At 40.5% G+C, this 23505-nt stretch overlaps 2 protein-coding genes across 2 annotated transcripts in view; one reads left to right on the top strand and one right to left on the bottom strand.

Moving 5' to 3' along the window:
* LOC307163631 (uncharacterized protein) overlaps positions 1-23505 on the bottom strand; it is a 315702-nt gene that overhangs the window by 99986 nt on the left and 192211 nt on the right. The window lies entirely within an intron of this gene.
* Positions 7197-23505, top strand: part of LOC307171012 (polymeric immunoglobulin receptor-like) — a gene marked incomplete at its 3' end in the record, with an annotated part of 144217 nt that continues 127908 nt past the window's right edge. Inside the window, exon 1 of the mRNA XM_079892375.1 lies at positions 7197-7299. Coding sequence (XP_079748501.1) covers positions 7248-7299 — 52 coding nt within the window. The 5' untranslated portion in view covers positions 7197-7247. The remainder of the gene's footprint in view (positions 7300-23505) is intronic.

The following is a 23505-nucleotide window of genomic DNA, read 5'->3' as shown; positions in this document are numbered from 1 at the left end:
ATGTTTTGACTATCAGATGCATTATGTCATTAACATGTTGTAATGCAGAACTTGCAGGGCTCTACACTTACATTTCTTTTTAGGAGCACTTGTGTGAATCAAGAAACATTTCTGATTATTTTCAGTTGTACACTTTTTTTTCAGGATTCTTTGAATAGAAAGTTCAAAAGAACAGCATTTATCAGAAATAGAAAGCACTACTGTTCAGTCAGTATTTTATTTTTATTTTATTTTTTGTTGTTGAATGAAATTAATACTTTAATTCGGCAAGGATGCATTAAATTGACTTAAAGTGACAGTAAAAACATTTGTAATGTTACAAAAGCTTTCTATTTCAGATTTAAGTTTGAAGGGCCATAAAGTTACTCAGTGTACCTTTAACATAATTGCACATTCAGGCAATTAATAAGAGTTCCCTAACAAGGGATGTGCAATAAAGCTATACTATTTAAACTAACTCGACTGGTAATAACTGCTGTTGCACAAGTTGATTCCTCATCTGTCCATGAACAAATTTAGATTAAATAAACTCATGACCATTTCTCACACATTTTCTCTGTTTGTTTTTTTTTTTTTTTTTTTTTTTTTTCAGATCAGCCATCAGTGGTTTACCGGTATGGAGGCCAGTCAAGACCAACTGGGATGCTTTTTTTGCGTATTTTCATGATCCCTGCTTTGATTTGTTAAAAATTCAGTTTTCTTTTTGCATCCTCCTTTTGATTCTAAACTGAACTCAAATGGCACTGCGAATTGGGTAAGAGACAAACATTAATTACTTAATTGGGGAAATTGAGAGATGAAACCATGCTGATGACCTCTGTCTGTGGTGAAGTAGTGAGTTTGACGTGTAATTAAACTCGAGGTTCTGTGGGGTGCGGACTGGATCAATTCCATTCCTAGAGCTTCCGGACAAATCTTTGGGGTGCGGACTGATGGGGCAATGAACCCGAGGTTACCCCGTGAGTCAGTCCTAGAGCTTCTCATTTACGATTTTAGGGGAAAATCGGGTTTTTTGGATACGTTGATTTCTTAGGCGTGCCGCAAGAACACCACAGACACAGTGTAATCACCATGGGAAAATCTCAGAGTAAAACTGGGAGTTGTGAAAAAAATATGATACACTGGTGTATTGCCAGATGAGAAGTTTATTTATGTATTATATTTTTACTCTTTTAATTCATTTTATAACTGTACTGTACATCTTTTTTAATTGTTTTTATAACTGTTTTAAAGTGCCCCTATTATGCTATTTACTACAACACTTACCTACAACAGGTTTACATGCATCAAAGGTAAAAAAAACTTAAATTTTCTCATATTTTTGCACATATGAGCAAAAAATCAGAATTGGGTTACATTTTACTTGTAAACGAGGCCTTAGAGCTGTTACACACTACATGAAAGGTCATTTTCAAAAATCCATAATACGGGCACTTTAAGCCCATTCTCTGCTCGCGCACAGTCTTCACTCGGACGCGCGCTTCAATCCGTTGTGGAGAGACTCTCTATTCGTTGCTTAAATACACACTTAAAATAGTCAGATCAACATATAATAGGCCTCATTGAACGACCACTTAAACTCAATCAATGTAGGCTACTATTTAGTAATGTTATTGTACATATGTTTTTTGATTTAGCATTGTGTTAACCCCCCCCCCCCCCCCCATACATCAGACTTCTCATACAGAACATCAGCATGCCACATACAAAAATATTCTGATGATACTGTGGTGGCGGCTTGTGTGAGAGGAGGAGTACAGGAGGGTCATCTCAGAGTTTGTGACCTGGAGCAGGTGCAATGGTCTCATCCTTAACACATCGAAAACCAAGGAGATGATAGTGGACTTTGGGAGGCGTAAGTTAATACCATAAATTGGACTGGTCAGTACATGTAAATGCAGCATACAGGAAAGGTCAGAGCAGACTCTTTTTTCTCAGGAAGCTAAAATCCTTCCAAGTTTGTAATGAGATGCTGTACCTTTTTTATCAGTCGGTTGTGGCCAATGCAGTGTTCTTTGCTGTGGGATGCTGGGGCAGCTGTATGAAAGCCAGGGATCGGAGCCGACTTGACAAACTGGTCAGGAAGTGTGTGTCAGTGTTGGGGAGGAGGGTGGACTCTGTAGGAGATTTGTTGGAAGGAAGAATGAGGAGTATGATGAAATCCATCCTCAGAAACAGAAGCCACCCACTGCATGACACTGTGGCTGCTCAGCAAAGTAGCCGCAGTAACCGATTCCTTTCCATGAGCTGCAGGACTGAGAGGTTCAGGAGGTCATTTGTTCCGGCTGCCATAAGATTGCATAATGGATCTGATTGAAGTGCATCACTTATTTTCTACTAATTGTTTTGTGACTCTTTATGTGTTTTTATGAGTGTCTTGTAGTGAGAATGTTTGTTGGTAACAGCACACACTGTAGGTTGCTGGACATCTGAATTTCCCCTGTGGGGATGAATAAAGGCATCTATCTATCCATCTATCTATAAGTTCCAGCAAGAACCTCAAAGACTGTCAATGCTCCTCCAGTAGCCTAACCCTACTATAGGAGAAAGAGCTTTGAGGCACTTAAATTACATTTTGAGGTTCCTTGAGTATCCAACAGGATATTTGAGGCTCCTTTAGTTTTTACAGTGTACAGGACAGAGTATGTATAGTATGTTAGTGTCACGGGGTGACAAACAGCCCCGGAACAATTCCCCTCTGGAGAATTGTTCCCGTCGGGACGTTTTCAGCGTAACACCATCCCCGGACCTGTATGAGTGTTTGTCGTCATGACAACTAAATGGCAGATTGGTGACAGGTGTAGGGACTTCACGCTGAGTGTTTGATTGAGACCACTCCCGCTTCTTGACAGGATAAAAACACACAAGGAAGAGAAGGCTGGGTTGTGCTGTGTGGTGTTGCGCTGTTCTTCTGCCCCGTTGGTCTGGATTGTTCTTCCCCCTGATCGTTGGTGGCTTCTCTCCCGTGGGGATTCGTTTATGGAACTGCAGTGAGGGGTTGTCTTGAAGGAAAAGGAGTGTTATTTGAGAGGACTCGGGGACGGTCAAGAGGAATGAAATTCGCTGACTGAGCTGGGGAAGAGAGAGATGAGTAGTTATCAAACTGAATCTCATAACTGCATGTGTTTTACACTAAATTGGGTATTGGATTGAAGTGCTTGGATCATGTGTACACCTTGCACCGAGTGAAATATTGATTCCTGTTGATTTCCTCATCTCCTCTCCCCGATTGGAGTCCAGCGGAGTGAAGTCCGTCTGTGACCGTGAAGACCAATCTCTCGAGTGTTCTGCCCGCCCCTGGCGATCATCAGTCCGGTAGACCAGGATCTGTGGGTGAGTGCTGGCCTTATGCGCACTAGAAGAGTGGAATTGCAGTGTGTAAATTGACGTTTCCCCTCACGAATACATGTTTAGAGTTGGATTGCAGTGTGTGTGTGTGGAAGAATACCTGTTATTGCCCCGCAACTGCCCATGTGCCCTGGGAATCTACTATTTACCGTGAGAGCTGAGTGAGATTGCTTACATCTATGTGCGGTGTTTAGAAAGAAGAACCTCTGCGAGATAACATCACCCCATTTGAGAACTGTACACTGCTGTTGAAGTTGATTCTGTCTGTCCTAGAGAAGCCCCGGTCAGCCTGCGACTGTGAGTCTGCTGCAGCCCTAAACCTACCTGCATGGTGTGAAGTTATCTGTCCCCTGCAACACACGTGAGAATTGTACACTGCTGTTGAAGTTGATTCTGTCTGTCCTAGAGAAGCCCCGTTCAGCCTGCGACTGAGTCTGCTGCAGCCCTAAGCCTACCTGCATGGTGTGAAGTTATCTGTCCCCTGCAACACACGTGAGAACTGTATACTGCTGTTGAAGTTGATTCTGTCTGTCCTAGAGAAGCCCCGCTCAGCCTGCGACTGTGAGTCTGCTGCAGCCCTAAGCCTACCTGCATGGTGTGAAGTTATCTGTCCCCTGCAACACACGTGAGAATTGTACACTGCTGTTGAGGTTGATTCTGTCTGTCCTAGAGAAGCCCCGTTCAGCCTGCGACTGTGAGTCTGCTGCAGCCCTAAGCCCACCTGCATGGTGTGAAGTTATCTGTCCCCTGCAACACATGTGAGAATTGTACACTGCTGTTGAAGTTGATTCTGTCTGTCCTAGAGAAGCCCCGCTCAGCCTGCGACTGTGAGTCTGCTGCAGCCCTAAGCCTACCTGCATGGTGTGAAGTTATCTGTCCCCTGCAACACACGTGAGAACTGTATACTGCTGTTGAAGTTGATTCTGTCTGTCCTAGAGAAGCCCCGCTCAGCCTGCGACTGTGAGTCTGCTGCAACCTTAAGCCTACCTGCATGGTGTGAAGTTATCTGTCCCCTGCAACACACGTGAGAACTGTATACTGCTGTTGAAGTTGATTCTGTCTGTCCTAGAGAAGCCCCGCTCAGCCTGCGACTGTGAGTCTGCTGCAGCCCTAAGCCTACCTGCATGGTGTGAAGTTATCTGTCCCCTGCAACACACGTGAGAACTGTATACTGCTGTTGAAGTTGATTCTGTCTGTCCTAGAGAAGCCCCGCTCAGCCTGCGACTGTGAGTCTGCTGCAGCCCTAAGCCTACCTGCATGGTGTGAAGTTATCTGTCCCCTGCAACGCACGTGAGAATTGTACACTGCTGTTGAAGTTGATTCTGTCTGTCCTAGAGAAGCCCCGTTCAGCCTGCGACTAGAGGCCCCGTTCAGCCTGCGACGGTGAGTCTGACGCCAGTCTGTGAAGGAAGTGATCTCTGTTCTCTCCACTCACCTGTGATACTCACCTGTCCAACGCTCTCCCACTGTGAGTCTGACGCCAGTCTGTGAAGGAAGTGATCTCCATTCTCTCTACTCACCTGTGATACTCACCTGTCCAACGCTCTCCCACTGTGAGTCTGACGCCAGTCTGTGAAGGAAGTGATCTCCGTTCTCTCTGCTCACTTGTGGTATTCACCTGCCAAATGCTCTCCCACTGTGAGTTTGACGCCAGTCTGTGAAGGAAGTGATCTCCATTCTCTCTACTCACCTGTGGGACTCACCTGTCCAACGCTCTCCCACTGTGAGTTTGACGCCAGTCTGTGAAGGAAGTGATCTCTGTTCTCTCTACTCACTTGTGATATTCACCTGCCCAATGCTCTCCCACTGTGAGTCTGACGCCAGTCTGTGAAGGAAGTGATCTCTGTTCTCTCTACTCACCTGTGATACTCACCTGTCCAACGCTCTCCCACTGTGAGTCTGACGCCAGTCTGTGAAGGAAGGGATCTCCGTTCTCTTTACTCACCTGTGATACTCACCTGTCCAACGCTCTCCCACTGGGAGTCTCGCCGGTTCATACCCGCGGCGGTGCTGCTCTGGGTCCCTGGGAAGGAGAGGACAAGGAATTTTAGACTAGGACTTCTTAATTGCTTTTAATACAAAATAAAGTTGTTATTCCTTTTACTCCTGCCTCCTGCCTCCTCCTTTGATACGCTCCTCTGGGTGATAGTGGGTTAGGGGTGGGGGCAGTCTGGTTTGGCCCACCCCGACCTGTGACATTAGTGTGAGAATGTTTTCAGCCGGCCAGTCTGAAGAGCGGAGAAGGTGTTTTATTGGCCAGACACAAACTTCTGTGCACAGGGGTTTACTCTTCATCCGGATCAATGCTTTCACCATAATCATAATCTGGCAAAAGTCAAGTCACCTTTATTTATAGTGCTTTTTACAATACAGATTGTATCAAAGCAGCTTTACAGAGATAACAGGAAAATAATGCAACAAAGTTAGTGTCTAGAAGAAAATACAGTCCAGCTTAAGTGAGTTCAGTGATGGTACATTTGTGATGTAAAAAAGTTATTGATTTAGTTAAAAGTTCAAAAGCTGTTCTTCAGAGTCTAGTTCAGACATGATGAGTAGCAGAAAAATGGGATGTGCCAAAAATAGCAGATTCCTCATTGCAAAGTCGATATTAATGTTAACGTGCCGTCATGTGAAAGTCAACTATGCAGCGTGCAGATTCGCATGAGAGAGGCGCCATGCTCAATTCACAATAAATAAACTAGTTTATTTAACCCTGTTTCTATTATATATTACATTACTATTCTTTGATTAATATCCTCTTTTAATCCTCTCCCTAATATCTATTTTATCTTCTTTTTTCCTATAAGTATTACCTTTTAAGTTCTTTATCATTTTAATCCTCTCTATATTGTATTTCCTACATTATAATATTACATGTTTGACAGTTTCTATTACCCCAAAAAGGCCACTTGCCTCTACTATGTTTACCTATTTTGTATAGTGATGCATTTAGTCCTGTGTGTCCAAATTGTAGTTAAAATCACCTCCTCTTTCCTACATCTTCACAAATTGTATATTTCTTTAACTGATTAATTAATTTTGAATTAATTAATAAAATCTTCCTGTATCAGCTATATCTCACTTCTTCTGCCACTGTTTTTGAATATTTGATTTAATTTCTCCTCTTCCTAATCTCGATATCCACTTTTTTTGCTATTTCATTTCCATTGATTCCTGTGTGAGCCAGCATCCAACTAAATTTGACATCTATTCTCATTCTAGAGATTTGAATGTGCACTACCCCAGCATGGAGAAAACCAGGACAACTGATCAAAGCAAACGCAGATACAAGGGAGGGGAGGTTTAGTTGAAGTTAGTTGTTAGAACGGTGTCATGTAAGCTATATAATAATAAAAAAAGAAGGGTAATGTGTTTGTTATATTAATAAGATAAAATGAATGAATTACTTTAAGGGTTTGGATAGGGAAGCGACGTTGACACTTGAATGTTTTCTTGTAGTTCAGTGAAAGAAGTCGACGAGAACAATAAAATGTAAAGTAAAGCTCAAGTACGAGTCGTCTTTGCAGACTGAACAGCAGCTTTCAAAGTAAGCATCCAGTCGGCAGAATAGTGTAACATTATTTAATTAAACTAACACATATAACACATTTTTAATTTAGGGTCAAATTTCTGCTCATTTCTTGATTTTTTTTTTTTAAAACATGCCGTTTCAGATTATACTGCCTTTACAGATGCTTTTTTATTTTTTATTTTCACTTTCTTCATGATGTTTTCCCATTTAATCAGAACCGGTTTATCTGGACAAGCTGCAGTTTTTTATTTATTTGTCAAACACAAGGAAGAAAGCAATACAAGTTTAAACACACTGCCTTCATGCGCCAGAGCCTTACATATTTCACTTTGACGATCCAGAGAGATGATCATAACTTCAGCTGAACATGGACCTGCTTATGTTCATTTCTCTGACTGTGATTCCAGTTATATCGAACGGTTTGTACATTGTTTTTCTCTCTTCAAGTTAAGTCTGGCAAGGCACATTGTTTATTATGTCCTATTTAAAATATCTGCAAACTAACAGTATCAGTTTTGCACACATTTGACTGAATTTATGTTGCTCATGATCTTAAAAATCCTTTTTGCTTGTAGAGGCTTCTGCTAAAACGCTTGAAATGAGTTTGTGCCTACATGTGGATTTCTTTACAAAATATTTAATTTATTTTCTTTTTAAAATGTATTATTGGTACCCGATAGTGAAGAAAAAACATCATCATGAGTCCTCCTTCAGTAGTGTGTAAAATCAATGCATGTGTTGAAATAGATCTGCAGAAATAACACCAGACAGTGTAATCACCATGGGGAAAACTGGGAGTTGTGAAAAATATGATACACAGATGAGAAGTTGATCTATGTATCATCTTTTTACTCTTTTAATTAATTTTATAACTGTATCATATATCTCTTTTAATTTATTTTATAACTCTTTTAATTTGATTTTATTTTGTGATTATTTTTAATTCCTTTCTGTAAAGCATTTTGAATTGCCATAGTGTATGAAATGAGCTATATGCCTCGCCTTGTTATAATTAGTAAATATTAAGAGCACATTTAGTTGAATCCCTCCTGCTTTACTTGTCATTTTCAACATGACTTTGCTTGAGCTTTCAGTAGTTTTGAAGGTTGATTTACTTGAGATCACGATGATGATGATGATTATGAGATTTGTACCTACAGCTTTTATTCTGATTTATTTCTCTCAGTTAATATATATATATATATATATATATATTAGTGGTGGGCCGTTATCGGCGTTAACGCGCTGCGTTAACGCGAGACTCTTATCGCGCGATAAAAAAAATATCGCCGTTAATCTATTCCCCAAGTTGGGTTGGGAGATGATGACGCAATCTACCCGCGGCCGCGAGGTAAACCCGGCTGCAACGCATATTCGTCGTCATCTTAAGTAAACACGGCTGAAAGTGAAAGCTGCAACATCCATTATTTGGACTTGGTTCGGATTTAAGCCGTCCGACAAACAGCAGCAAACTATAGACAGAGTGTGTGGGGTAACGGTTCGGTAAGTTAACACACGACTAATCCGTTCTACCACCTCAAATTCAAAACGAAACATATCACTGAATACCAGCGCGCGCGTATTATTCTCATTCCAATATATCTTAGTGGTGTAACGTCAACACATAATCTCTGTCTACGCCCGATTTTAAGAATCGTTGTTGTGTTTCTTTTTAACTGAAAAGACATCAGTTAGACAATATTATCAGTTAGACAATATTATCACTTTAAATTTGGGGTTTCATAAGCTCAAAGCTATAATAAACATTAGACCTACTTAAGTCTCTGCAGCTAGTGTACTTAAATTTGATTTATCTGCAAAATTATGTTGTATACTCACAGTTTTGCACAATATATGTTCTCAAAACTACATATACCCTTTAAAAAAAATACATTTAGCAGTTGTTTAGCAGGGTCTGTGTAACCTGTTCTGAAATGGTTTTATTATAATATCGTTATCGCAAGAGGCTGCAATGTATATCACAATATAGATTTGAGGCCATATCGCCCATCCCTAATTGATAGCCTATAGTAGTTGATAATAACATAGGCCTACCTAATGTTGCCTACGGACGGTAACAGTACAGTAGTAACCTTACAGTCAATGAGTAGAACAGCTTTCTCAAGCAGTTTGTGATGCATTTTGGAAACAGGAGATGAGCCCCTGGTCTAATGCGCCACCTGGCTTGAGAAACCCGTTCTTTTATAGTCATTATTTGGGTAGCACACATATTCTGAATGCCTTCGGCAGAATTCAAATGAGCCATTTTAATCTAGATTAATCTAGATTAATTTCAAAATTAATCTAGATTAATCTAGATTAAAAAAATTAATCTATGCCCACCTCTAATATATATATATATATATATATATATATTCCATATGTAGCGGTGTGTTATCTGCGTTGTGTCGACTCAGAATCACTCTTGAATGCTGAAATTTCATCTGGGGTAACAAACAGATAATGAGGACTCGTGTGCAGCAATGCACGACGCTGAGAAAGATAAAGAATAAAATCAACGTAAAGAAAAGCACTTAAAGAAAGAAAATACTCATCACAGGGGGACTTAAAGTCACAGTTACACCAGTATAACGTTTGAAACATTCAGTTACAAGAAATACAGCCTTATTAAATCAGCAGGTAATCGTGTGTGACCTACCGCTGTGAATACTCATAGACTGATGAGGAAAACCCAACAATGGTCATGGCAAGTGGAATCACAAAATAAAAGTTTTTAATGCACACCTACACATCTATTTTAATATTTTATTTAAGTGAACGTGATTTTAACTGAAGGGGAAGCCAGAATGCGACTTTAATAGATATAGTTCATATGTTCTGGTGCCGACTCTGCATTGCTTCCTTTAGAGATGCTTTACATTTTTTATAGTGATGCTTTTCCAACTTAAAGGACAAGTACGGTATTTTACACTTAAAGCCCTGTTTACAGATCGTTTCTGATGAAATAGAACGGTTAAGATTAAATTTTGGACACATGCTGCTGTCCCGAGAATTTTAGGTTTCTTTCACTTCTCCCCCCCACCTACAGAATGGCAGCCTATGAGCACTGGAACAATTCTTCCTAAAACGCATTAAACTTTTGTTTACAAAGACGTGAAACTCACCGAGTGGTCAGGGGTGTTCACTGATATGCTCATACAAAAATCGCTGCAAAAGATGCTTTCCAACAGGTGTTTTACCATTCGATGTAAAACTGTGGAGCTATTTTTCCAAACGTCTCACACCCGTAGATTCTTCTGCTGAGAGCTTGAATAATAGACACTCCAGCCCAGTTGGTGGCGATAATGCACCTTTGCAAGCAAACCACTGGCATTTCATTGTTTGCGATCCGCCGTAAAAAAACAAACAAGAAGAAGTAGTAGTTCAGTTTCCGGCGGCGGAGTAATACCGTGCCTCACAGCGCGTCCAATACTAGTCAATGGAGTTGGACAAAAACTATGATAAAACCTTTTGGAAAGCATCTTTTGCAGCGATTTTTGTATGAGCATATCAGTGAACACCCCTGACCACTCGGTGAGTTTCACGTCTTTGTAAACAAAAGTTTAATGCGTTTTAGGAAGGATTGTTCCAGTGCCCATAGGCTGCCATTCTGTAGGTGGGGGGGAGAAGTGAAAGAAACCTAAAATTCTCGGGACAGCAGCATGTGTCCAAAATTTAATCTTAACCGTTCTATTTCATCAGAAACGATCTGTAAACAGGGCTTTAAGTGTAAAATACCGAACTTGTCCTTTAATCAGAACCGGTTTGTCTGGATTATTGCAGTTAACCGGTTTGTCTGGATTATTGCATAATTTGGGAAGCCTACGGCTTCCCAAATTATCTAAACCAAAATAACTTTCAAAATCAAAAGGGGTAAATGTTTAAAAAGGCTCAAGGCTCTTTCAGTAGTCAAGTGAAGTTAAGAAAACTTAGCTCAACTGCAGTCCAAGTCTGCTTAGGTCAACAACAACAAGTAACCAACAAGTTACAGTCAACAATGAGAATTTTAACACACATGCTACAACTGTGGGGCAGGGGAGGACAGTCTTGGCAGCCTGGAGTCAAAAAGGAGCTCAGCAACTGGGTTTTCCTCTCCAGCTTTATCCACAAGCCTTCTCAATCAAGAGCCAATCACTGACAACCAGGAGATGATTGTAATTGGTGTCAGCTGGTCTTCATTTGCACTCAGGAGGGGGAAAGAGAGAGAGAGCACAACAACAACAACAACAAAAACACCAAAACATTGTACACATAATAATTACGCCCTGGGACGTAACACCCCCATCACCAAATTTACAACCAATGACTTGTAAATACTTTACATGTACAGTTTCTTTCACAGGTACCGTAACACGTTAATCTCCGTCACAGGCTCTAGAGAGTGCATCTGCCAGCAGGTTCTCTGAGCCTTTCTTGTATTGAATGTCCAAGTTAAACTCTTGCAGGTAGAGTGACCAGCGCATCAAACGCTGATTCTGGTTGCACATGCGAGAAAGAAAGGTGAGAGGGCTATGGTCAGTATAGACAACCAGAGGAATACAACTACCTCCCACATACACTTCAAAATGTTTAAGTGCCATCACTAGCGCCAGGGCTTTCTTCTCGATGGTACTGTAGTTGCGTTGACATTTGGAGAACTTCTTAGAGAAGTAACAGACGGGATGCTCGACCCCAGCACCGTCTTCTTGCAGCAGGACTGCACCCGCTCCCACAGCACTTGCATCTACTTGTAGTTTAAATGGAAGAGAAAAGTTTGGAGCTGATAGGACTGGGGCATTGCAGAGAAGGTCTTTGGCAGCAACAAAAGCACATTCACACTGAGGAGTCCAAACAAATTTCTTCACAGTACTAAGCAGGTCAGTAAGGGGAGACACTAACGTTGCAAAGTTTTTACAAAAACCTCTATAGTACCTGGCCATACCTAAAACCGGCGTAACTGACGCTTGGTACTAGGTGTAGGAAATTCAACAATGGCAGTTACTTTAGCTGTAACAGGTTTTACATAACCCTGACCCACTTTTTTCCCAAGGTAAGTTACCACACCTTTAGCAAATTCACACTTGGCCAGATTCAGGGTTAGCTGAGCATCACTCAATCTGCTAAACAGACTTTCCAAACTACAGAGGTGGTCTTCCCATTCACTTGAATAGACTACAATGTCATCCAGGTAAGCTTCACAATTAGGCAAACCTGCTAAAACTTTTTGCATCAGACGTTGGAATGTTGCTGGAGCATTTCGCATCCCAAAGGCCATACAATTGTACTGCAGGAAGTTGTCCGGGGTTACAAATGCAGAGATCTCACGTGGACGTGCTGTTAACGGAACCTGCCAATAGCCCTTTAGCAGATCCAACTTGGAGACAAACTTTGAAGCACCAACTCTATCCACGCAATCCTCCATTCGTGGTAGGGGAAAGGAATCAGGCTTGGTGACGCTATTTACCTTTCGATAGTCTGTACAAAAACGAAAGGGAGCATCCGACTTTGGTACTAACAGACAAGGAGAACTCCAGGGACTTTGACTGGGTTCCGCCAGTGAATTTCTAAGCAGGTAATCCACTTCGGCTTTCATGATCTCTCGCTTTGCAGGGTTCACTCTGTATGGGTGCTGTTTGATGGGAACAGCACTACCTACATCAATGTCATGAGACAACACGTGGGTTCTTCCAGGAACATCAGAGAACAGGACAGGATGTTTTCGTAACAACCTTACAACATCCACTCTGTGATTTTTAGGCAAATAGGACAAATGTGAATCTAGAGTAGCCGTTATAGCAGAATTGTTCAAACGCACTTCAGGAGTTTGCGTTTCAGCCAGAAATAACTCTTCACAGGCAGGACCTACCGTACACTCTACTGAAACAGAGGGTTTAGACACTGATACAGAGGGAAGAGATGGTTTAACCTCACGTGCAACATAATGCTTCAACATATTAACATGGCATACTCTTTTCTTTCGTCTGCGATCAGGGGTACTCACAACATAATCTGTGTCACTAAGTTTCCGTTCAACGGCATATGGCCCAGAAAACTTAGCTTGAAAAGCTGAGCCAGGAACAGGAAGTAACACAAGTACAGACTCACCGGGCTGGAAACTGCGCTGTACTGCGTTTTTGTCAAAGCAAGATTTCATCTTAGACTGTGCCGTGGCTAGATGGGTCTTTGCCAGTTCACAAGCTTTGTGCAGACGGTCACGAAAAGAACTGACATAATCTAGAACAGAGACAGATGCCTTATCCTTACCTACTAACTGTTCTTTTAACAATTTTAAGGGGCCTCGAACAGTGTGAGCAAACACAAGCTCAGCAGGACTAAACCCTTGTGACTCTTGAACAGATTCCCTTGTAGCAAACATGAGGAGCGGTAAGCCATCTACCCAATCCTTTCCAGTTTCTACACAAAAGATACGGATCATAGACTTCAGGGTCTGGTGAAAGCATAATTTTGTTTGGCTGCCTTAAACTTTGGTGGGTGAGGAAGTCGCATATTGTTGATAAATATGGATTTCGATTTGATCAAGTTTACGCTGTCTCCTACGTTGGAGGAATTCAATCGTTGTAGAAAGAAAGACCTGCTTCTAATTGCTGACTTTTATAATGTAGCGGTTGCTAGGACAGCACAAAAACAGGTAATAAAAGATGAACTATATAAGAAATTGGCTGGGGTAGGTATCTTTCCAGAACCGATGGTAGAGCATGTGGTCGACACCGAAATTAACACAGAAGTTGAATCCAGTGATTCAAGTTCAGGAAGTAGTGTAAAAAAAGAATCTTATCAAGATCCTCAAGTGGTGCTTAAATTAAAAGAGCTTAATCTGGCATTAAGAAAGCAAAAGCATGAGACACAGCTGCTTCGTCTGAGAGCTCTTGAAATTAAAGCTGACCGCGACATTCAACTGCGTAGGCTTGATCTTGAGGCGCAAACCTTTCGTGATCGACAAGTTCCTATTTCGCCTTTCCCTACTGATCTTATTGAGTCTAAATCTGACTTTGAAATGGGCAAGTACATCAAGTTGGTACCTCCTTTTCGTGAAGCAGAAGTAGACTCTTATTTCGTCGCTTTTGAACGTGTCGCCTTTAAATTGAAGTGGCCGAAGGATATGTGGGCTCTACTGCTTCAGTGTAACCTGGTTGGCAAAGCACAGGAGGTGTGTGCGGCTTTGCCAATTGAGGAGTCATTGGACTATGACACTGTGAAAACAGCAGTCTTAAGGGCATACGAGTTAGTGCCGGAGGCATATCGGCAAAAATTTAGAGCATGTTCAAAGCAAGCCAAACAAACTTATGTTGAATTCGCGAGAGAAAAGAAATCACTTTTTGAAAAGTGGTGTCTTGCCAGTAAGACTTCAACTTATGAAGAGTTGCAAGAGTTGGTCTTACTGGAAGACTTCAAGACTTGTGTACCGGAAGGTGTTGTAGTTCATTTGAATGAACAAAAAGTATCAAAGCTTTCAGATGCCGCGGTATTTGCAGATGAGTTTGCGATCACCCACCGAACCGTCTTTTCCACGGGTCGTCAAACAAAAACTTCCTCAGCTACTGAGTCTGTGGTTCGGGACACAGCCCGTGGTAATGTCAGTAAGCTTAGTGGGGGTAAAACTGTCTCAAAAGATGTGGAAAGAAAGATAGTCTGCTTTTACTGTCTTGATCCTGGCCATATAATCTCTGACTGTCGGGCTTGGAAACAGAAGACTGCAAATGCAAGACCTAAAAATGTTGCACTCGTACAATCTGTTCCCGACTTATGTGCCACTGACACCGCGTCCTATTCACCATTTCTTCTGACTGGTTATGTGTCTTTGGCTGACAGTTCTGTAGTTGAGTGCGTGCGGATTTTGAGAGATACTGGGTCGGCTCAGTCCTTCATTCTGGATGGTGTTTTGCCTTTCTCTGATGCTTCATACACTGGTGAAAATGTCCTTGTTCGTGGCATCGAAATGATCTGTGTTAGTATTCCATCACACTGTTAACTTAAAGTCTGACCTTGTTACGGGCTTGGTTCAGTTGGGTGTATGTAAAAAATTGCCAGTAGACAACGTCAGTCTTATATTGGGAAATGATCTTGCAGGTGGTAATGTCTTTCCCAATCCAATTGTTGTCAGTGAACCAGTTGTGTGCAGCTCAGTTGATCTTTCTGGAAAATTTCCCCTAGCTTTTCCTGCGTGTGCTGTTACTAGGTCCCAGTCACGAAAGTTTCAAGATGTTGTTGGTCTTTCAGACTCTTTCCTATCTGTGCAGCCTAATCCGGTGGAGTGCGAGTTGTCAGTCGAGACTGAAATGGTGTCTAGTCATGAGTCCCAGCCCACCACTGATCCTCCTGTGTTTGGAAAGGAACATCTGGTTGTTGCGCAGAAATCGGACCCTACTCTCGCAAAGTGCATTAGTGCTGCAGTTGACAATTGCGATCTCTTAGTAGCGTGGGTAGGATACTTTTGGGATGATGAGTTTTTAATGCGTAAGTGGGAGCCAAAGTCTTCAGAAAGGTACGATTGGCAAACAGTTTTCCAGATCGTTCTACCTTCCAGTTATCGTTCCCAAGTGTTAAAATTGGCACATGAAAATGTTCTCGCTGGACACCTCGGTGTCACTAAAACATTTCAGGGGATCACTAAGCATTTCTACTGGCCTGGGGTAAAATCCAGTGTGTCTAATTTCTGCTGTTCATGTGATGTCTGCCAGCGTGCAGGCAAACCAAACCAAACTGTCCCAAAAGCTCCTCTTAATCCAATACCTGTTATAGGAGGGCCCTTTGAAAAACTGCTAATTGACTGTGTAGGACCTCTCCCGAAGTCAAAACATGGGCATCAGTATATTTTAACAATAATGTGTACTGCAACCCGTTACCCAGAAGCTGTACCGTTGCGTTCGTTGAAAGCACAGATGGTGCTGAAGGAGGTCGTAAAGTTTTGCACCACATTTGGTTTGCCCAGAGTAATTCAAACTGACCAGGGGTCAAATTTCACTTCAAAGGTTTTTGGACAGATGTTGAAGGAGTTGGGAATAAAGCATCACATGTCTAGTGCTTATCACCCCGAGTCACAGGGGGCGATAGAACGCTTTCACCAGACCCTGAAGTCTATGATCCGTATCTTTTGTGTAGAAACTGGAAAGGATTGGGTAGATGGCTTACCGCTCCTCATGAGCCAAAGAGATTAAGATAATTTATCATAACTGAACATGGACCTGCTTAAATTTATATTTGTGGTTGTCATTCTAATAATGTATGATGGTTTATACTTGTTTCTCTTTAACCTAATGCTGCTGAAAAGGCACAAAATTAAAAGGAACAAATATGCATTTGTTTTGCAAATACATTTTTTAAAAAGGAAACGAAAAGCAGTGTTTAAATGCTTCCCATGATGCACCTCTTGAAGCTGAAGGTCCAGAGTGAGCAGAGAATCTAGACAAATAAAACAAGATGTTTACATTTGATTAACACTGGTTAAGGTTAAGGTTGGTTAAGGTTAAGGTTGGTTTGGTGTCCTGTTGAGGTGTGTCAGTCTGTGTTGTACTTCAAAATAAATTTCTCAGGTTATATTTCCTGGTTACTTGATTTGACCCTGTGTTTACAACCTGTTTTTCTACAACAATGAAAGTGAAATAATTTCTGTCAATGATTCATAAACAATGTTTGCTTGTGAAATGCAAAAATAAAAATATTTTAATTTGACACAGATAACCATGGGAATTGGTCCATTTAATTTAAAACTATTTGTGGGCATTCATTTAAAGGGGTGGTTCAGGATTTTCAACATCGGACCTCATTTTCAAGTGAGCCTGTTTGTCATTCATCAGTGGAGACCGTTTTCAAAAAAATTCATCCAGTCCTTACTTTTGGATAGTTCGCTGGTGCTAGGCTAGCGCGAGTCAATGGTAGATGCGTTAGCCTGCCATTAAAAACAGTTGTTGTTTTTTGTTGTTTTTTTTAACAATCTTTTTATTGAGATGTATCAAAATATAACAATGTAATACAACAATATTATGGTTACATCTTTTCATATATATATAAAAAATAATAATAATAAAATTGGTGGTGGTTGAGGAGATTCCCCCCTTCTATGTAAAGCGCTTTGAGGTCTCAGATAAAGCGCTATATAAATGTAACGAATTATTATTATTATTACAGGTTATTCCAGAAAGTAATACAGTAGGAAGGGGAAGTTGAAAATACAAAACACGCATAGAAGGCATACAACAAATCATTATTTAACAATGTTTTCTTTAAATAAAAAATAAAAAATATGAAAAGGGGGATAAATAAGATAGGTCAAGTGTCAAGTTAGCTTGTCTTCTCCTGTCTTATTTAGTACATTCCCAAAATCCGAATTTGATATAAAGGATATAAAGGGTGTCCAAATTTTCTCAAAAGAAGAAATTTTACCTTTCAAGATACAAGTTATCTTTTCCATAGCTAAACAGAAGGACATGTTATTGATCCACTGTACGATAGATGGCTTTTCCACTTTCTTCCAATACAAGGCTATTAGACGCTTTGCTTGAAGGATACTAATATCAACAAGTTTACGAGTTCTGCCATGGTCCACAGTATTCTCAGGAATAATTCCCAAAATAAAAATTTCGGGTTTCATTGGTAGATTTATAGACACCATCTGAGAAATAAATATAGCCACCTCCTTCCAAAACTCCTGCACCTTTGGGCAGTTCCACATGCAATGCAAAAGTGTACCTTTATCATCTGAGCACTTGATGCACGTATCTGGGATATTCTGGTTAATTTTATTTAACCTAACTGGAGTAATGTAACTTCTCATAATCCAGTTGTACTGAATTAATTTAAGATTACTATTAACTGTTTGTACATGAGCTTTCGTACATATTCCATCCCAAACATCCGAGGGAATGTTTACATTTAAATCTTCTCTCCAGGAAGCCAATTTAGATTCTGATGATTCTTTAGAGTGTGATTCTAACATTTTATAAAACATAGATATTAAACCTTTAGTTTGGGCAGATTTTGATAACAGTTCTTCAAGAGGTGTCTTATTAGGTTTTGTAAGCTTTGCACCTTGATAGGAAGAAACATAGCTCCTAAATTGAAGGAATTTAAAAAAATGTTTTTTGGGAATATCAAATTGCGCTACAATTTCGGCAAAGGACATTAGATCCTTTTCCCTATAGAATTCCTCAATTTTCTGTAACCCTTTATCAAACCACATCTTAAATCCAGGGTCAGATCTAGCTGGTTTAAAACGCTTGTTTCCCCATATTGGAGTAAAACATGATAAAGTATTGCACTGCCCTAGATATTTATATACATCACACCAGACGTTAATTGTATTAATGAGGATAGGGTTAAAAGTAGAGGTGGGCATAGATTAATTTTTTTAATCTAGATTAATCTAGATTAATTTTGAAATTAATCTAGATTAATCTAGATTAAAATGGCTCATTTGAATTCTGCCGAAGGCATTCAGAATATGTGTGCTACCCAAATAATGACTATAAAAGAACGGGTTTCTCAAGCCAGGTGGCGCATTAGACCAGGGGCTCATCTCCTGTTTCCAAAATGCATCACAAACTGCTTGAGAAAGCTGTTCTACTCATTGACTGTAAGGTTACTACTGTACTGTTACCGTCCGTAGGCAACATTAGGTAGGCCTATGTTATTATCAACTACTATAGGCTATCAATTAGGGATGGGCGATATGGCCTCAAATCTATATTGTGATATACATTGCAGCCTCTTGCGATAACGATATTATAATAAAACCATTTCAGAACAGGTTACACAGACCCTGCTAAACAACTGCTAAATGTATTTTTTTTAAAGGGTATATGTAGTTTTGAGAACATATATTGTGCAAAACTGTGAGTATACAACATAATTTTGCAGATAAATCAAATTTAAGTACACTAGCTGCAGAGACTTAAGTAGGTCTAATGTTTATTATAGCTTTGAGCTTATGAAACCCCAAATTTAAAGTGATAATATTGTCTAACTGATAATATTGTCTAACTGATGTCTTTTCAGTTAAAAAGAAACACAACAACGATTCTTAAAATCGGGCGTAGACAGAGATTATGTGTTGACGTTACACCACTAAGATATATTGGAATGAGAATAATACGCGCGCGCTGGTATTCAGTGATATGTTTCGTTTTGAATTTGAGGTGGTAGAACGGATTAGTCGTGTGTTAACTTACCGAACCGTTACCCCACACACTCTGTCTATAGTTTGCTGCTGTTTGTCGGACGGCTTAAATCCGAACCAAGTCCAAATAATGGATGTTGCAGCTTTCACTTTCAGCCGTGTTTACTTAAGATGACGACGAATATGCGTTGCAGCCGGGTTTACCTCGCGGCCGCGGGTAGATTGCGTCATCATCTCCCAACCCAACTTGGGGAATAGATTAACGGCGATATTTTTTTTATCGCGCGATAAGAGTCTCGCGTTAACGCAGCGCGTTAACGCCGATAACGGCCCACCACTAGTTAAAAGATAGAACGTCTTTATCTTTTCTGAGGGATTTAATGTCTGCCGAATAGAGGTATAGATTAAGGGGTAATTTTGACTTTATGAAGAAAGATTCAATATCCACCCAAGATGCACAATGTTCAGATGAGAAATAATATAAGGTCGATCGTAACTGTGCTGCCCAGTAGTACCACTGTAGATTCGGAAACTGAAGACCACCCCTATTATAAGGCAAGTATAATAATGATAACCGAACACGAGCTCTTTTATTATTCCATATGAAGTCAGTGAATGATCTCCGAAGTATTGTAAAAAAGGAGGTTGGAGGGCAGAGAGGAATATTTTGAAACAGATATAATATTTTAGGTAGTACGCTCATTTTTATTATATTTACACGTCCAATTAGCGATATAGGTAGATTTTTCCACCGTTCAATAAATTTAGAGACCGTGTTCAAAAGAGGTTGGTAATTAACCAAAGATATATGATCTACATTCGCCGTTATTTTAATTCCTAAATAAATAAAGGAATCTACCACATTGAATTGTGTTACAGTTGGTATTTGACTATCACCATCATTCAGTAACAGGATACATGATTTAGATTGGTTCATTAAAAACAGTTTTACCCACTCCACAGTACATCAAAAGCAAATCAATTATAACGCCAGACTACCGATATGTCTGTTGAGAGAATAATGTTAGAAATCAAACTACCCTTTCATCGCATTGCAATAGTTATACTTTGTTCCCTGTGTTTATTAGCACAGTCTACAGCAGCGGCTGAGTGATATTAAGTTACCTAGGCAACCGAGACTACTACTAGCTAGCTAGACGTCCCGACTGTAGTGCGCTTCTTTTCTGTGTTTACTTTTCGGCGCAGTACTAACCGGAGCAAAGTAAAATTCCGCCACTGCTGAGAAACTAGTTCCTGTAAATGTAATGCGATCATTGAGATGCAAGTGTAGTTTGAATTCTAACATTATTCTCTCAACAGACATTTACATCGATAGTCTGGCGTAATATAATTTATTTGCTTTTGGTGTACTGTGGAGTGGGTAAAACTGTTTTTAATGGCAGGCTAACGCATCTACCGTTGACTCGCGCTAGCCTAGCACCAGCGAACTATCCAAAAGTAAGGACTGGATGAATTTTTTTGAAAACTGTCTCCACTGATGAATGACAAACAGGCTCACTTGAAAATGAGGTCCGATGTTGAAAATCCTGAACCACCCCTTTAAGAACAAATTCACACGTGCTGCTCATTTTTTCATGAGAGTAATTATTAGAGATTGAGACCCATTGTTTGAGATTATAGATGACAGAGGTTAGTCAAGAAGACCAAGGTCAAAATCAAGACCAAGACTTAGGCCACATCCACACGAAGCCAGAGCTTTCTCTTTTCCCTATCTTTTTTTTTTCATCATTCAAAACAAAATTCCTTAAACAGTTCGTCATCTCAAGAAATATCTGCGTACACACTCTGAAACCACTGAAGCCGACTCAAAACGATGTACTATACATGCCAGACCAGTATGTGGCGCTGCAATTCTGCCACAGAGATACACTAAATACAGAGAAGAACACTTGGAGCATGCGCATAAACATTACGAGCTGTATACAATAGCCCTGTCCCAGATGGCACCCTAAGCACTTGCGGTCTTCCTCTGAGTCCGCACTTTCGTGACGTAATGCCGCTTTGACTGTCGGGAAGAAGTCTGCTGTGGAGTCCGCATCAGCCCGGGCTTGGCAAAAGTGCGCATCAAGGGCGCAAATCTACCACATGGGGGCGCTCGCAAGCACCCTTCTGAGATATACAAATGAGAAACGGGACACACTGCGGTGTCACGGACTTAACGGACATGCGCATGCGGCAGCCATTGTAAGTCCATAAGACCGAAACATAGACAGTATATAAAATGGACACAGCGACCCCATAGGTTTCAACGGAGAGAAGTGAAGCAAATTAGAAGCACTCACTTCCTGATGGCCGAGCGAACTGCGCAGACTCAAACTAAGCTTGACGATGTAGATGTGACGTGAGCAACCCGTATGACCGTTGTAAGTCTTCTAGTAGCTGTGCCAAGAGAAATCTGAATCATTCCCTTCCGAATCTTGCAGAGACGGAGAGTGTGAGTAGGAGCTGTCCATGAGCTAGGAGCAGGAGCAACTTTATGATCCTCTATGGGCTTCTCCCTTGACTTTATCGGACTTTATACCTCCACGTCACCCCGATTGACTGCAAGCTTCTCCTCCTGTCTATACTGCCGTGCAAAGGCAAAAGACCGTAACTTCGTATTTGGTCGAAAATGAGTTATTTATATTTTTGGCACATTCAAGACCTTCTTTATCATGTGGATAAGTATCTTGAATCAATTCCGTTTTTTTTTCGAGAAAATAATGATTTGTCTTAACAGTAACTTCCAAAAGCCCATGAGAAACCAAGCCAGAACACCGTAACATCAGTTACCGCTCTTTGGCTTTGTTTTGGAACGCTCAAATTACGAGTTACGGTGTTCTGCCTTTGTTTAGCCGCGCGTCAATATGAAGTTACTGTGCCGGTGTTCAATCAAATAATGCTACCTACCAGATTGTACGGTTATCTGCCTTTGTTTTAATGTCCATTAAAATTAAAATTACGGTGTAGCCTGTGTACTTTGTACAGCTGCCATCAGTCGCTCTAACTTCTGATGTCCTCAGAGCGGTCAGAACATTTAGTATGGTCTGCTCCATCGACAAACGTGCGATATCGATCGCGAAGGATTATGCAGAGTTGACAGAAAAACGTTACACATTGCCGTATCAGATGAATACAACCAAGAATTAAAGCTCGGCAAACTAGCTGACAGAGTGCCAAAACTTCGCCTTCAGCCCCGCCCTAAACGCGGTCGAGTCAACGCTGGACTAATAGGAGGTATTTTGTCATGTCAAATGTATTAATAATGCCATCAGAATGCAACCAAAGCACAGGATAGCAATAAGTAGATGGCTATAAATAATTGTAAATCATACAAAATAAATGCCATGATCACTAGATTTTATACAGATGTGTACTATAATGATTTTGTTAATGGTGATCAGCAACTAAATATTGATAATGTGGAAGTTACTGCCTTTTGCCTTGGCATGACTTCTCACTTTTTGCTGACAATACAAAGGCAGAGTACAGTAACTTTAAAATAGTGGTCAAAAGTCAAGTTTGAGCTCAAGATTTTTTTATGTATATAATTTCCATTACTAAAACATCTATTTGCCAGATTTCCAGTGTCCTACCTATAATTAATTTGGCGGGACAACTAAAAATCTTTAAAGTCATTTTTCTCAGTTCCACACTCTAGCGACTTAAGGTCTTTTGCCTTTGTAGGGCAGTATACAGTAATTTCCAGAGAGTCGCGTGTTTATGACGCAATCGTTAGCCTACTTTTACAAAAACTGCTTCTACGGGGCCATAACGTAAGATACACGGTAATGGAGCCTTTTATACAGTGTCGTGTTTCTTTAGAAATAAACAATGGACAAATGGAGTCTTTAAACGCCTCAGATGTGAACTTATTTGCTGTCAAAGTGACGCCAAAATGAATGGGAGTCAATGGAATGCTAACAGCAGGTGAAGGCTTGTTAGCCAATGGCGGCTCCCGGGGGTCGGAATTCGAGCGCTGGATTGACCCCCTGGACCGAAAGTGCTCATGAAGTGTGCCATTTGGGACAGGGCCAAAAATACGCTCAGTAGCCTCTTCTTCTTCTTTTTTTTTTCTTTTACCAAGAACTTTATTGAACAATATAAACAACCATAAATGGCCTGGTACAAAATATGAAAAGTCTTAATCAGACAACAGACAAGCATCATAGCATAAGAAAGAAATAAAGAAGTAAAATTAAGAAATCAAATAAAAATACATTCAAGTAGATAATAAATAAAGAAATAAAAGTGGCTCATAGCTTCTTCAGCAAGAACACAAGCATGCACAGTAGTAGTCAACCAAAATGCCTATTACCGCTGCGGCAAAATCACCGGTGTTTGGTGTTTTTAGCCCCCAACGGCGCCTTCCATGGCAGCGAGGGGATGGTAGGTTTAAAGATGAACTGAACTGGAATTTTGAGTAAAGGTGATGTAACAGATGTGTTTTATTTATTCTCATTGGTACAATTTTTAAAGTGGCAGAATTTTTTAAAAGGGATAAATGGTATGT

The sequence above is a fragment of the Squalius cephalus genome, assembly GCF_949319135.1.
Source record: "Squalius cephalus genome assembly, chromosome: 1".
Classification (NCBI taxonomy): domain Eukaryota; kingdom Metazoa; phylum Chordata; class Actinopteri; order Cypriniformes; family Leuciscidae; genus Squalius; species Squalius cephalus.
This window is presented reverse-complemented; position numbering and strand designations above follow the sequence as displayed.